At 31.5% G+C, this 13,664-nt stretch overlaps 1 protein-coding gene across 5 annotated transcripts; it reads left to right on the forward strand.

Annotated features, from left to right (window-relative positions):
• The first annotated feature begins 689 nt into the window (after positions 1-689).
• On the forward strand, positions 690-5,716 carry LOC125841794 (FAM10 family protein At4g22670). 5 transcript variants are annotated; one of them, XM_049520964.1, is made up of 12 exons: positions 690-951; positions 1,113-1,164; positions 2,160-2,324; positions 2,414-2,501; positions 2,599-2,679; positions 2,787-2,851; positions 3,345-3,485; positions 3,652-3,768; positions 3,852-3,942; positions 4,012-4,148; positions 4,353-4,410; positions 5,382-5,716. In XM_049520964.1, the coding sequence occupies exons 1-12, from the start codon at positions 842-844 to the stop codon at positions 5,477-5,479; spliced, it is 1,203 nt and encodes a 400-aa protein (XP_049376921.1). In that variant the 5' UTR covers positions 690-841; the 3' UTR covers positions 5,480-5,716. The 5 variants fall into 5 exon arrangements, with proteins under 5 accessions (XP_049376921.1, XP_049376920.1, XP_049376919.1 ...); XM_049520963.1 differs by having other exon boundaries at positions 3,852-3,933; positions 3,979-4,148; XM_049520965.1 differs by having other exon boundaries at positions 691-951; positions 3,852-3,906.
• Positions 5,717-13,664: the final 7,948 nt, after the last annotated feature.

Here is a 13,664-nt window from a genome sequence, read left to right on the forward strand (position 1 = left end):
TGGGGGGAGACTAAAGTTCTAGCTACTAGTTCGGCATAACTCAAAAGCTTTTCTATATTTTTGTTGAGAAATATGCTTACGAGAACTCGATATGCTTTCTCTTCCTGTTTGTCATAAATTCTAGATAGTTACATAATTCTTTTATATTAAACTTTGTTTTATAACACTAACTCCCTTTAAAGTGATTTTTTTGGCATTTTTTATTTATTTAAAAAAATGATTTTAAAGAAATAAAAAGTTATTATTTCTTTTTCATTTTTTTAATCTAACAAGTATAGAACAAATTTCCAAGAAGTCTTTCAAAACTTCTTTACGGGAGTATTATTTTTAGATTACTGTAAAAGTTAAAAGTGAAGGGCTAAAATTCAAAAACATGCTTTAAAATATTTTAGTTTTTTGAGTTTCATATTTGAATTATTAAGTGTGCAAGTTGGTTACATACAAATCACTAATCACTAACTATTTATTAAAACATGCTTCCTACTTACATGATAGTGATATTTTAAATAGAAAAAGTGAATAATTTTACTTTAATAAATAGTTGTTGATAGTTTAAATAAAAATGTACACATTTGATAGTTTATTTACTTGTGAAATTTTAAAAATTGAAATACTTTAGCTATTATTTTAACCTAGACGTAATTTTCCAAAAAAACAAACACTTAAATGAAAATAACAAAGCAAATAAAACGGAACAAAGAGTTTATCCAGTAATAGAAGCTACTAGAAGAACCTAGTCAGCTCCAGTCCCCTTCCATTTTCCTCGCCTCACTACCGAAAGCTAGGGTTTACAGTTTCTGCAATTTCGAAGATTTTGAATCTGTAGTAATCGGAAAAAGCTATGGACCCGATGAAATTGAATCAACTGAAGCAATTCGTCGAACAGTGCAAATCCAATCCTTCCATTCTCTCCGATCCTTCTCTTTCATTTTTCCGTGACTACATTGAGAAGTAAGTACGCTGTTTAGTTCCATTTGAGAATTGTAATTTTTGACTTTTTCCCCTAATCTTATGTTATTATGAACATATGAATGGATGATGGATCGCTACTTTGCTTTCAGTTACTGTAGTTTTGGATGAATGAACTTTATGTCGATTTATTTGTTTTACAGTCTCGGTGCTAAACTTCCTCCGGCTGCTTACGACACCGGCGATTACAAAGAGGTATTTTCCTTGCTTCATTATAGTGTGACGTAATGGTCAATGATGTGGGTTGAGAATAATGAGGTTCCCGACTAGTTATCTTGTACTTGTTGCTGGTGGGAGGTGGCTTGTATCTCGTGGAATTAGTCAGAAGTGCGCAAGTTGGTTTTGGACACCACAGTTAGAAAAAAGTAAATAAATATTATTGGTTCTGTGAAATCTTAATATTATTGTTTCTGATGAGTAAAGTAACCTGTACAATCACAAATAGGGAATCTTAATATTATTGTTTCTGGTTATCCTCCCTTAACCAGAAGTTTATTATTAATAAAATAATGTCTCTTAGTAATGTCTAACGGCTACTCGTGTGATTTGGAATAGAGTTAGAGTAATTAAAATCTTCTAGCTAAAAGATTAAAGAGTTCTATTTAATAACTTCTATGAATATACACTAGGTTACACAAAAAAGTCATTTTTGGATCAATCCAAAGCCCAACCCTCCTCGGGTTTGAGCCCTAGGTATGGAAAAATCCTTGGTAGGGAGCGCTGCCCCGAACGAACCCCTACTCAGCGCGAATCCAAACTCCAATGCGGGTACTACTGAACATGTCCAATTATTTTCCAAACAATTTAGTCCTGAAATCATATGAAAGGAAGGTTAAAAAATTCTGCGGTCTCTAGGAATCAAGATTTATATCATGGAAGCAAGGGATTCCAAATGGTTGGGTGTGATGCTGAGTTGTTAAGACTTACTTAGCTCCAGCTAGGCAAGTGTGAGGTTCATAAAACTTCTGATATGCCTTGAAAGGCAAATTACTGACTATTGTAGTAGTAAAATGGGGTTGAACTGATTTGATTGTGATTTTCTTAGATACCTACATGTTTCCACTTTATATTGTTTCTTTAGTTACTGTATTAGTATGGTCCGTGGTTTCTCATTCAATATGGGGTAATCAGAAAGTGTAGCCTCTCCCTGGATTTTATATTGTCCTATTGATCTAACGTTTTCTATGCAGAAGTCTCATGCGGTGGATGCGAGTGATGACGAAATGGATGATGTTGAGAATGATGCTAGTACGAAAGAGACAGTTGAAGAAGAGGAGGAGCCTGAGATAATTGAATCCGATATTGAGCTTGATGAGAGTGACACCGTGGAACCTGACAATGATGAGCCACAGAAGGTTTGCCATCTGACTGATATAACATTTTCTTTCTGTTTTGGATTTAAAGGTTCGTGTTTATTTTTAACATTTCAAATCTGTTTTTCTAGATGGGAGACCCTTCCGTGGAGGTTACTGAAGAAAGCCGTGATGCTTCTCAGGAATCCAAAGCTCAGGCCATGGAAGCAATTTCTGAAGGTGATTTTGTTCAATGTCTATATGTCGGCATGCGTGTCTGCATGTCCGCAAAACCAGTGGCATCATCTCTCTTACTTTTGTTGTTTGTTTTCATCAGGTAAGCTAGAAGATGCAATTGAGCATCTTACAAAGGCAGTTCTCCTCAATCCTACATCCGCAATTATGTATGCTACTAGAGGTACATTTACCACTTGCTTTCAAATTGAATTTATTGATGTTGATTTTTTGTAATTCGAGTATTCATTTGCATTCAACAAATCACCGTTTTTTGCTCGTCTTACACAGCTACTGTTTATATCAAGATGAAGAAGCCAAATGCTGCCATACGAGATGCAACTGCAGCATTGGAGGTTGATCTCGCTCTCAGATTTGCTTACCTGAATTTGGCTCTGTTCTGTTTACATTTCTAATTATTTAAGTATTTTTTGATAAGTTCTCTCAACAATTGCAGTGGGTGGCTTTATCCAAAAGTAATAATAAAAGAATGTCATTGACTGAGTAATATTTCTTGCGGGCTTTATATGGAAAATACCCTGAATAATTTCTTCCATTCTTGAGACAGACATGGAGTCATGTAGGCATTAGATTTGCATGCTTCCAAGTTAATCCATTTTTTGGTCATGTGGTTGAATACATTGTAGTCTTCCCAAATAGAAATCATTCTTGTTTTAACCTCCGATTGAATGCTTATGTCAAACAATGTATAAATTTCGGCGACAATTTGAAAAAGTAGACAACATGATTTTAGGAAAGCAGTTTTCTTTTGTCCTGCATCACAATGAAAAAGAAAAATTGGATCAATTTTGTGTTCAATATATCATGGGCACTTGACTGTTCTTGCAGATAAACCCAGATTCTGCTAAAGGTTACAAATCTCGTGGCATTGCCAGTGCCATGCTGGGACAATGGGAGGCAGCTGCTAAGGATCTTCACGTGGCTTCCAAGCTGGACTATGATGAGGAAATAAGTGCTGTGCTTAAGAAGGTTGCTTCGTGTGATATAATCTCACAGCATTTATGTGATTAAGTTGTAGTGCTGGGTGGCCTTCTCTTTGCATTAAAAATTTGTGGCGGTACTATTAGGCCCCCTGTTATCTTGTTTAAGGGGTAATTGTCACTATTTGCAAGTGATTATGTGTTTTCTGTCACAGGTTGAGCCAAATGCACATAGAATTGAAGAACACCGCAGGAAATATGATAGGTTGCGCAAAGAACGAGAAGATAGAAAGATTGAGCGTGAGAGACAACGAAGAAAGGCTGAAGCTCAGGTAACCCTTAGTTACTTGTTTGGTTTTATACTCGTGTGGCACCTTTTCTGCATGTTAATATTTGGTTATGCCTTACATCTCAGGCTGCTTATGAAAAGGCCAAGAAGCAAGAAGAATCATCATCAAGTAGGAGAGCTGGTGGCTTCCCTGGTGGCATGCCCGGAGGCTTTCCTGGTGGCATGCCTGGTTTTCCTGGTGGCATGCCTGGAGGTTTTCCTGGTGGCATGCCTGGAGGCTTTCCAGGTGGCATGCCCGGAGGCTTTCCAGGGGGAATGCCCGGGTCTGCACCTGGAGGAATGCCCGGAGGCATGCCTGGGGGTATGCCTGGGGCCGCACCCGGAGGAATGCCCGGTAACATGGACTACAGCAAAATACTGAATGTAAGTAAATCTACTTTTGTATGTTTATTTTGAAACAAATTATGGTCTTAGTCTAAATGTTTGAACAAAGGTATTATCTTAGGTGAATATTAATTTCAAATAAAAAAGAAAAATCTTGTATAGTTTTTGTAGAATATGATTCTTTTAAGTCACTGTTTGTCCATTGCAAAGAGACTAAAATTTCCTTTATGTTTGCTGGAGCAGGACCCTGAATTAATGGCGGCATTCAAGGATCCAGATGTCATGGCTGCACTGCAAGATGGTACTTTCCTTTTTCTCCTTACCTCTTAGCCTGTCTATTCTAGTTATCTTTCACATGGTTTTGCTTAGATAATTAAGGCTTTTCATTTCTTGACTAGTGATCCAGCTATTTCACTTGAAGATGATTATCAATTATCACATATATTTCCTACTATATGCTCTAAAGTTCACATATCTTTGTAACATATCAATTTCATTTTGAGTTGAATAACAAATATATATGCTTTATATATTGGAAGATTTGACTATTTTGGAACATCTCCTTATCATGCTCGTTAGTGTCTGATGGTTAAACACCACATGTAAGTATCAACACAGTATAAACATGGTAAGGGAAATTGATGCTATCACCAGCTTATTAGCTACCAGTCCAATCAGTGGAAGTCTATTAGAAACATTGCCTTTTTGTTCTAGTTAAAAATTGAGCACCTCCAATAAATTTTTTCTTCACTGTGTTACCTAAGTACATATATATGCCACTTGATAGTACCTGTGAGGTCCATATCAAAAGGAAAAAACAAAAGAGAAGTAAAACGTCCACAGGCTTGATTGTTCTGTATCTTCTATATGGAAATCTAATTAGTTAGCAACAACAGATGGTCAAGTATGCGTATTAATTACAGACAAACAAAATAAACTTGGCTAGGAGTATGTAAACATATTCGCCCCATCTCTTTGCTTGTTTATTTTCTCATTAAGCTTTTGAAAGAGGAGATAGTCATGTTAAGTAGTTTTTCCATGAGTTGCCTTTTTCTGAGTAAAGCAGAAGATTAACAGTTGAGCTAGTATAGTTAGGATAATATATAGTGTCTAGCAAAATTAGAACATTATTGCTGATCAATTGCCTATAGTAACTTGCAGTGATTTGGAAAATCGCATCCTTGTAGACTTGATGTTGAACATACTATAGATGTTTTGAGAGATACTAGCTTCTTTGTTTTCTCTTACCGAATGTGGCCTGGTTTTTTGCAGTGATGAAGAACCCAGCTAATTTGGCCAAGCATCAAGGAAATCCTAAGATTGCTCCTATTATTGCGAAAATGATGGGCAAATTTGCTGGAAATAATTGAGAGCTTTTGGGATTTTCAGTAGGAATTTCTAGAGTTTGATGGAGAACATGTTATTTATCGTAAGCTTGGTTTTATCGAGTATAAAGTCATTCCCCAGGATTGTGTCTAATCCAAGTTTAGGTTCAAACTAGCTGTCTTCTTTTTTATAGATTTGTTAATTGTTAAAGTTATGTGTATCAACTATTTTCCCTACTGGTGAATGGTGTTATGCTATACAAAAACTGCCTTCTATTTCTATCTTTTAGCTGTCTAATCATTGGTTGTTCAGTGATAGCTGATGTGATGATCAGCTTTGGATATGAAATTTATTTCAAGTAGCGGTCGAGTAGCCAAATATTGGGGTAGATATATCGGCGAGCGCTGTGGTAGAGATAGTGCCATAAAAAACTAGGCGCATGAATTTTTCTTCCTCCAATTTATTGCGGATTAGGGTTGCTCTTTGGAGTGATACTCAGAAAGCATGTATACGATTAAAGGGACTGTTTATGGTCTGAGTTCTAAGCAGTTGGTTCAATTAAACAAGCTTGAAAGAAGGCCATACCAGCTTTTAGAAGCACTGCTTTTTGTAATAATGAATGGACTTTACATGACGCGATTCAGATTAATCAGAGCTCCAAGCAAATGTTGGTGTGAATTTGAATTAGTCAGGAAGAATGACAAGAAAGGCATTGGTTAGGTGAAACTTCATCTAACAAAAGCATCTAATTTCAAAGATTCAGTTGTACTTTCTTTCAACTGTCAAATTTCAAGGAAGAGTGAGACTGACCATTAACCAACCCACACAGTAAAATTTGACCCAAATTCAATGGATTCTATTTATCCTACCTACCTATGAATTTGGAAGAGTGTGACAGTGGCCAAACATTCAAAAAAAAAATTAGAAGTCCAATACTTGCTTTATTTTTTTTAATTTTATACATATTATAGTGTTTGATAACTTTGATTGAGTATAAAGTCGAAGAAAAATGTATTTTGGATGAACAAGTTAGTTAAACTTATTGTAATGAAAGTATCTTTAGTATTTAGTAGTCATTTCATTACATGTCATGTCATCAATTTTCATAAATTCCGTCAAGGGTAGTAGCGTAGTGTTTTTAAAAGTTTATCAGAAGCAACCTCTTCACTTCAAGGAGCGGATCTAGAGGGGCGAGAGGGCTTTCATTCGAAATGCAAACCCAACATCCAGATTTGATTCTTAAGGACTGTATTAATATTATTATTTTTAATTATTCGAGCTCCTGAATGAAAATTATGAATACGCTATTGAGTAGGATATGGTCTGCTTATATTTTATCCTCTTCGAACTTCACTTTGTGGGTTTACATATGTTGTTGTTGATGATGCCATCAAGGGTAGTGTTACATAAATATACTTGTTCCTTTGATTGTGTAAGAATCTTTAAAGAGGTTTACAGGAAGAAATAATTATGATGAATTTAATAAACTTTAATATGTCGATTAATGGGTGAAACAATAACTTTGTAAAGCGCACTATAATCATAGAGTTTAATTATCAAAAAGCTTCTAGTATTTACTTTAATCTGACCTTTACTTGAGAACTTTTGAAGTGGGCTCACACCCCTCAAAATAAAATTAAAACGAAAAACAACTAAAAAAAACAATAACATTAACATGTTAATTAAGACTTAGTGAGTATTTTATTTAGTTTAATGATGTATGTATTACATACAAATGACATCATTAGCTTTATTAGTTGTTAATGTTAATTAACTTTTGCTTGATCTTGTTGTGTAATCCAACAACAGTGGATATCCAATACAATTGGAAATTAAATATATATTTATTGCCACGTTTTGCGGTTGCAATTAGTTAGATAATTAGTCTCTTTAAGATTGTGCTTAAGCCATAATGATGTAATGTTGCATGTACATTTCTTGGATTAGAGAAGATTATAAAGTAATTAACAATGAAACTTGATTTCGTTGTGATGTTCAGATGAATTAAACAACACTAATCATGATTTAACTTTCACTTTAAATATAAGTTTCATATGTTAAATTAATGCTTTAAAAATGAGAAAAATTGGGTGATATGCGGTCTAAATTGATCATGATAAATTTAACTTAAATATTTGTAAAATATTTTTTGTATTTGATATATTTTTATAGTAGTCATAGGATAAGAGAAAGAGTTTTATTAGATACTTAAACAAATTATAAAAGAAAACTTTAAATTCAAAATATATTAAGCATTGGACGAGTTAAGTTATGATTCAGTTTTTAGCTTATTTTAACTCAATCCAGTTCAGCCCAAATAACATTTAAGTGAATCAATGTTACGCTCATTTATTAATTCAATCCATTTTAATATTCTCAAATTTAGCTCAATCCGCATCTCCTATTTGACACTCTTTTAAGTGACATATAGGAAGAGACACTACAATTGTTTGGACTATTTTCATTGTGCTAGATGATGAACTCACAAACTTTTACAGTAATGACAGCACTTAGAACTAGAAATCATAAGAAGTAGAAAGTTCCAATTTTTTTAAGCAATTCCACTTTTATGCAGTTTCTTTTTCTTCTCCAACATGAAAATATCTCATGACAATATTGGAGCAAAAAGTGGAAAAGGTTTAAACAAGTAATGACTCATTACATTACTAAAAAATGACTTGATCCCATTAATATTTTTATATATATATTTAATAGATTTCTTAATATAAATACAGTGTTAATTTACACAAAAATTACTGAATTTTTGAAAACCTACCCCTGATACTATAGATCCACCCCAATTACTGAATTTTGGAAAATCTGCACCTGATACTATAGATCCTCCCCTGAATTTGACCCACTTTGGATCCATTAAGTTTGACTCAAGTACATATTCATTTTCCACCTCTAGTTGTTTCCAAATAATTGGGTCATTAATTTATTTTTTCACTCCTAACTGCAAATTCAATATTTATTTATTTTTGCTTAATGGTTCACCTTTGTGCTCATTATCAATATCCAAAATCTCCAACGTATACGTGGAAAGAGCTAGATAAGTCCATCTTGATAAGTGGGAATTTGTGAGATACTTACAAGTGTTTGATTTTTAACACAATATATTTAATTCTATTTTGGTTGTAAGATTGCATGATAATAGTAGGTGCATTTGATGATGACGTTCATATAATATATAATACATAAATATACAATACAAGAATGACATAACTATTACTCTATCTATATCAATTAATGTGATATATTTTAAAATTTTGAAATTCAAATAAATTTATCTTTAATCGTAAAATTTTCATATATCTTTTAAATATTTTGAATTATTAATTATTGTGACTTATAGTATTTTTTACCTAATTTACAAATATACAAAATTTCATTTTAAAAAATTTAAAGATTTCATAAGCAAATTTTCGATCAAACTTAACCTCTTTGACTTTCGAAAAACAAAATATGTTATATAAATTGGAACAGAGGATCTAGTTAATCTTCCTTGAGGGGGAAAGTATACATGCAAATCTATATATACCAGATGCATGCATATTATTAAGAAATTAGTTACTCCTTCTGTCCCTAATTATTTATCCATTTTTTTTTAATTGTCCCTAATTATTTGTCCATTTTGACAAATCAAGAAAGGATAAATTTTTTTACCTATTATACCCTCAATTAATTACTTTGAAAAAGGTAGAACTTTTTGAAAATCTTAAGTTTTTAATTCATCTACTTCATAATTAATAGGGGTAAAATGGTAAACTCACTATATTAATAATTATTTTTTTAATAAATGTGTCAATTCAAAAGTGAACAAGTAATTAGGGACAGAGAATATTAACGATATACAAAAATTGTAGCAAATAATAAAATTGGTAGCTAATCTTATAAGTCATCTACCATGTGTTTCTGGGAATTGGGATTGTTTAATTTTCAAGAAGAGCTCTTCTTAGGCCATCTGTGCTCTAATTAGCCTCACAATAATCTTGTGGATCTGAGAGCCTCTTTCCGTTTCAATTTGTTCGATGTTTTAGAAAAATCTTTTTAGTAATTTTTTAATTTTAATTTTTTATATAATATATTTAAGATCATAAAATTAAAAGACATTTTGATATATCTGACGTATTTTTCATTTAAGATCATAAAATTTAAAAATCTTCTTTATTTTCTTAAACTTCATGCAAAAATGAAAAAAGACCAAACAAGTTAAAACAAAAAGAGTAATAATAAATTTAAAGATTGAATCCGTCAAATTCAAATTCTGAAATCATCTCATATCCGTCTTTTTGAATATTAATTTTAATAAATTTAAAGATTAAATCCACCAAATTCAAATTCTGAAACCACCTCATTTTGCAAGTAGCCAGAGGATATGTATATAAATCAAGATTAAGAAATGAGTTAGAAGAAATAACGTACGTACGTCAACTTTGAAACATTTGTCACCTTAGTTAAGAGCTGAAAGTCAAACACCAAAACTTTGGGCTTTTACCTGTCCTCCTGTAGTACTGCAGCTGAATTAAAAAAAATTAAGCATAATATATAAAAATATATAATAAATATGAGTATTTATAATCAGCATTATATATATATATATATATATATATATATATATATATATATATAAAAGTTAATTAAAGATTTTAGTGATTCTAAATGTAATTATACTAATTCAATCATCGCTAAATATTTTTGCGACAACACTAAATGAAAATATATTGTCACTAATATAAATGTCTCTTTTGTTGTAATGTAATATCATATATATTCTCCGTTTCAATCTGTTTATCATATTTTTCTTTTTAGAGTATTTTAAAATAAATATTTCTTTCCTTTTAACAAGCCTCTAATTTCAAATTTTCACATAATATGTTAATTAAGAACACAAGATTAAATGACATTTTGATATGTTTGACATATCTTTTATCTAAGACTATAAAATTTAAAAATCTTCTTTACTTTTTAAAACTCTGTGTCAACTCAAAATTAAACAGGATAAATAAATTGAAACGAAGAGCGTAATCAATATGGAATAGTACATTATTTGTGCCTAATTGACAATTATATGTTACACAATACAAAATGAAGAGAATAAACCTTTGTTCAAGCAATCTCTCTTTTACGACACGTACTAGTAGCCAAAAATATTTACTATAGTATTAATATAATATAACAACAGAATGGATGACGGATAAGATCTCTTAAACCAAATAACTTTCTGTTTAATTAATTAATTTTCAATCCAATTAATTAGATTAACCAATAATTGCAATGGAATAATCTAGAACTGATCTCTATTAGGGAAACAAGATTAATTTGAGACTAACAATGTCATTGCCTGTCAAAATATATTAGTAATTGATCATTACTCTTTGGTTTAATTGTTTCTTTAAGACATAAATTAATGTTTTTGTGTGAAGCATTTAGCAATTTTAGTGGTGTCAATCTTCTTATTAGGACACCTCAAGATCTGCATGTGGTTATGGCTATTTATTTATTTGATTAAAATTAAGGTACGTATCCTATATTGTTCATGACTTCATGTTCCCCAATATTCATTTTTAACCATGTGTCATGTTTATAGCTAGCTAGGATTACAATATATACACGAAAATTAATTGATGTATTGACAAGTTTAATTTGTACTTGTTTCGTGGTGATTCAACATATGACTTGATTAACGTATGGCTTGTAAGGATGGACGTGCAAATAAAATTTTATATTAATAATTGGAAAATCATAAATAAGGGGTAGAAATACTAGATTTTGATGGTGCAAGGCTTTTTGGGAAAGCTATGAAGGCTTGGCACATGATATTGCATCATGTAAGTGTATATTTGAGCTATCTTAGCCTATTATCACAATCAATGATTTGGCCAGATGAGTATGAAGATGACAGAATAATAACACGAGACTTAGTTTACTATCTTAATATATTATCTTTCGCTAAATTGTAGAGAATAGTACCCTCGCAAAATATAAGATAAGTTTTATACGGTATAAATTCAATGTAATTTCGACTTTTCCTTAAACAGGCTCGTGCATAGCGAAGGCTAATTAATTAGTTTATCGGACTACCCTTAATTAGTCCTTTCTCTCAACAACAACTCTTAATATAGTAGTAATTAAATTGAAATATGATTTTTTTTCATTCACAAAATTCAAACTTCAAACTTCTAGTTATGAGTGGAGGACTTCCAACTATGTTGACGATTGTTTAATTTTCTCCTAAAATACTTGAAAATAACTTCAAAGTTGTGTTCAAACCACAAAATCATATCTGGGGGGACAAGATATTGACATTCCACCATCTTTGTATGACTAAAATAACTTCCTAGTACGCAATATGCCTTATCATGTTAAGTTAAAAAAATGTTGAAGTTAAAAAAATGTGAAATAAATGTTAGGATCGAAAATAATTAGCTGTAATGCAGAAGCTAGCAAAGCAAACTTCGAAAGACCACGAGTAAGAAGACAAACGAGAAATATATCAGAAGACACAAAGATTTAACGTGGTTCGGTCAATCGACCTACGGCCACAAAGGAGATGAGCAATCCACTATATAAACATGAGAGTACAAAATATAGAGAGAAATTATAACCTCAACCAATTCACTCGGAATACATAGGAGGTTCACACAAGTGATAACGTATCAAGCTTGTAACCCACAAATTCCCCCCTAACCAAAACTCTCAAAGCCCTTAAGACTACATTGTGAATGTTGATTAAGTTAGAAGGAACAAACCTCTATTTATAGAGTCCTAAACCTTTCTCTACAAGAAAAGGACTAGCCAATCCAAAACTTTTCCTAAAAAAAAAACATATTTATGGTAAGAAATTCAGGGCAAATAAAACCCAAACAATAAACATATATAACTATAGAACTTAGACCAAAAGGAAGAATAACGAAAACTAAATACATGAAACAAAAAAAAAACGTTTCTTGCCTTGAATAAAAGATAACTTATGTTGCTAAATAATAAAAAATCATCGTTAATTAATTCTATTTAACTATGAATATTAGCACCAAAATCATGTTAGCTATGGATTATTTTTTTTTTACGACAAATTCCCTTTTTAATGACTAATAAATTAAAGCTTTCCCATATTAGTATTTTTTTTTTTTAGAAACAAAGCGATAAAGGGCTGAGTCTGAGTGGATCATTCTTCCAATTATAATATCCTATCGGGTATTTAAGTCATCTGCAAGGGATTCTATCTGCCTTATTAGTTACTGAAAAAAATGAAGGATTTCATGTTTGTTTTGTAAATTGTTACACTGTAATATCTTGCAAGTTACTATACAAAGTTAAACATTATTCTTTTCTTTAATTATAAGATATTGAAAAATTATCGGCATATCCCAAGAGTACTTTATCATAAATTCTTTTGGCTAACAATAAATTAGGAGAACGATATTATTGTTCATTGAACAAGATTAAAAAAATGAAAATGATGCACTGGCAAGAAAGTGGGATACAGTTTTACACAGACTATAGCGACAATTTCCTTGTGTAATTTTATGATAAAGAAAAAGTCCAAGTATTATTCAAAATCTATGTTCTTCGTTAATAATTTGGATCAATTATGCCAGTGACTTTATGTAATTGGGCAAAAACTGTCCTTACTTCACATAACATAAGCTTAACACTACGTTAAAAATTATTTTTAGCGACCATTAATTAACGATAATAGCTTAATTGCAGCTAAATATGTTTTTTTAGATGCAATTACTAGTGACAATTAAATTTTAGCACTCTTCGTAAATGTCACTAAATTCTATAGCAAGTTAGCGACATTGGATCAATTGACAATTAACTAATGCCAGTAAAAATTTGCTAACACTCTTTGTTAATGTGCATATTTATTGTTGTAACCAGGAAAATTCATTAAATTGTGATTCGAAGCATATATATGGGCGAGCGGGTGAATCTCAACACGCTCTCTCTTATTCTAAGGGTGTGTTTGGTATGAAGGAAAATGTTTTCCATGGAAAATGTTTTCATAAAAAATGTTTTCCTCGAAAACAAGTTGATTTTTGACTTATTTTCTCATGTTTGGTTGGTGAGTAGAAACTATTTTCCGGAAAAGATTTTTAGTGTTTGATTTATGAATGAAAAATATTTTTGAGAAATATCTTTTATTTTTACTAGAGTAGAAAATAATTTTTGAAATTGAAAATAGTTTTTAAAAACAAACTTAATTTTTTTTGGGGGGTGGGG

Source organism: Solanum stenotomum, chromosome 10 (assembly GCF_019186545.1).
Source record: "Solanum stenotomum isolate F172 chromosome 10, ASM1918654v1, whole genome shotgun sequence".
NCBI lineage: Eukaryota > Viridiplantae > Streptophyta > Magnoliopsida > Solanales > Solanaceae > Solanum > Solanum stenotomum.

Excerpts from the sequence above, each read along its gene's own strand:
- LOC125841794 (XM_049520961.1), top strand. The coding sequence starts at position 842 with ATGGACCCGATGAAATTGAATCAACTGAAGCAATTCGTCGAACAGTGC. Across the intron at positions 2,852-3,344 it reads ATGCAACTGCAGCATTGGAG|ATAAACCCAGATTCTGCTAA; the intron begins GTTGATCTCGCT and ends CTGTTCTTGCAG. Across the intron at positions 3,486-3,651 it reads TAAGTGCTGTGCTTAAGAAG|GTTGAGCCAAATGCACATAG; the intron begins GTTGCTTCGTGT and ends TTTCTGTCACAG.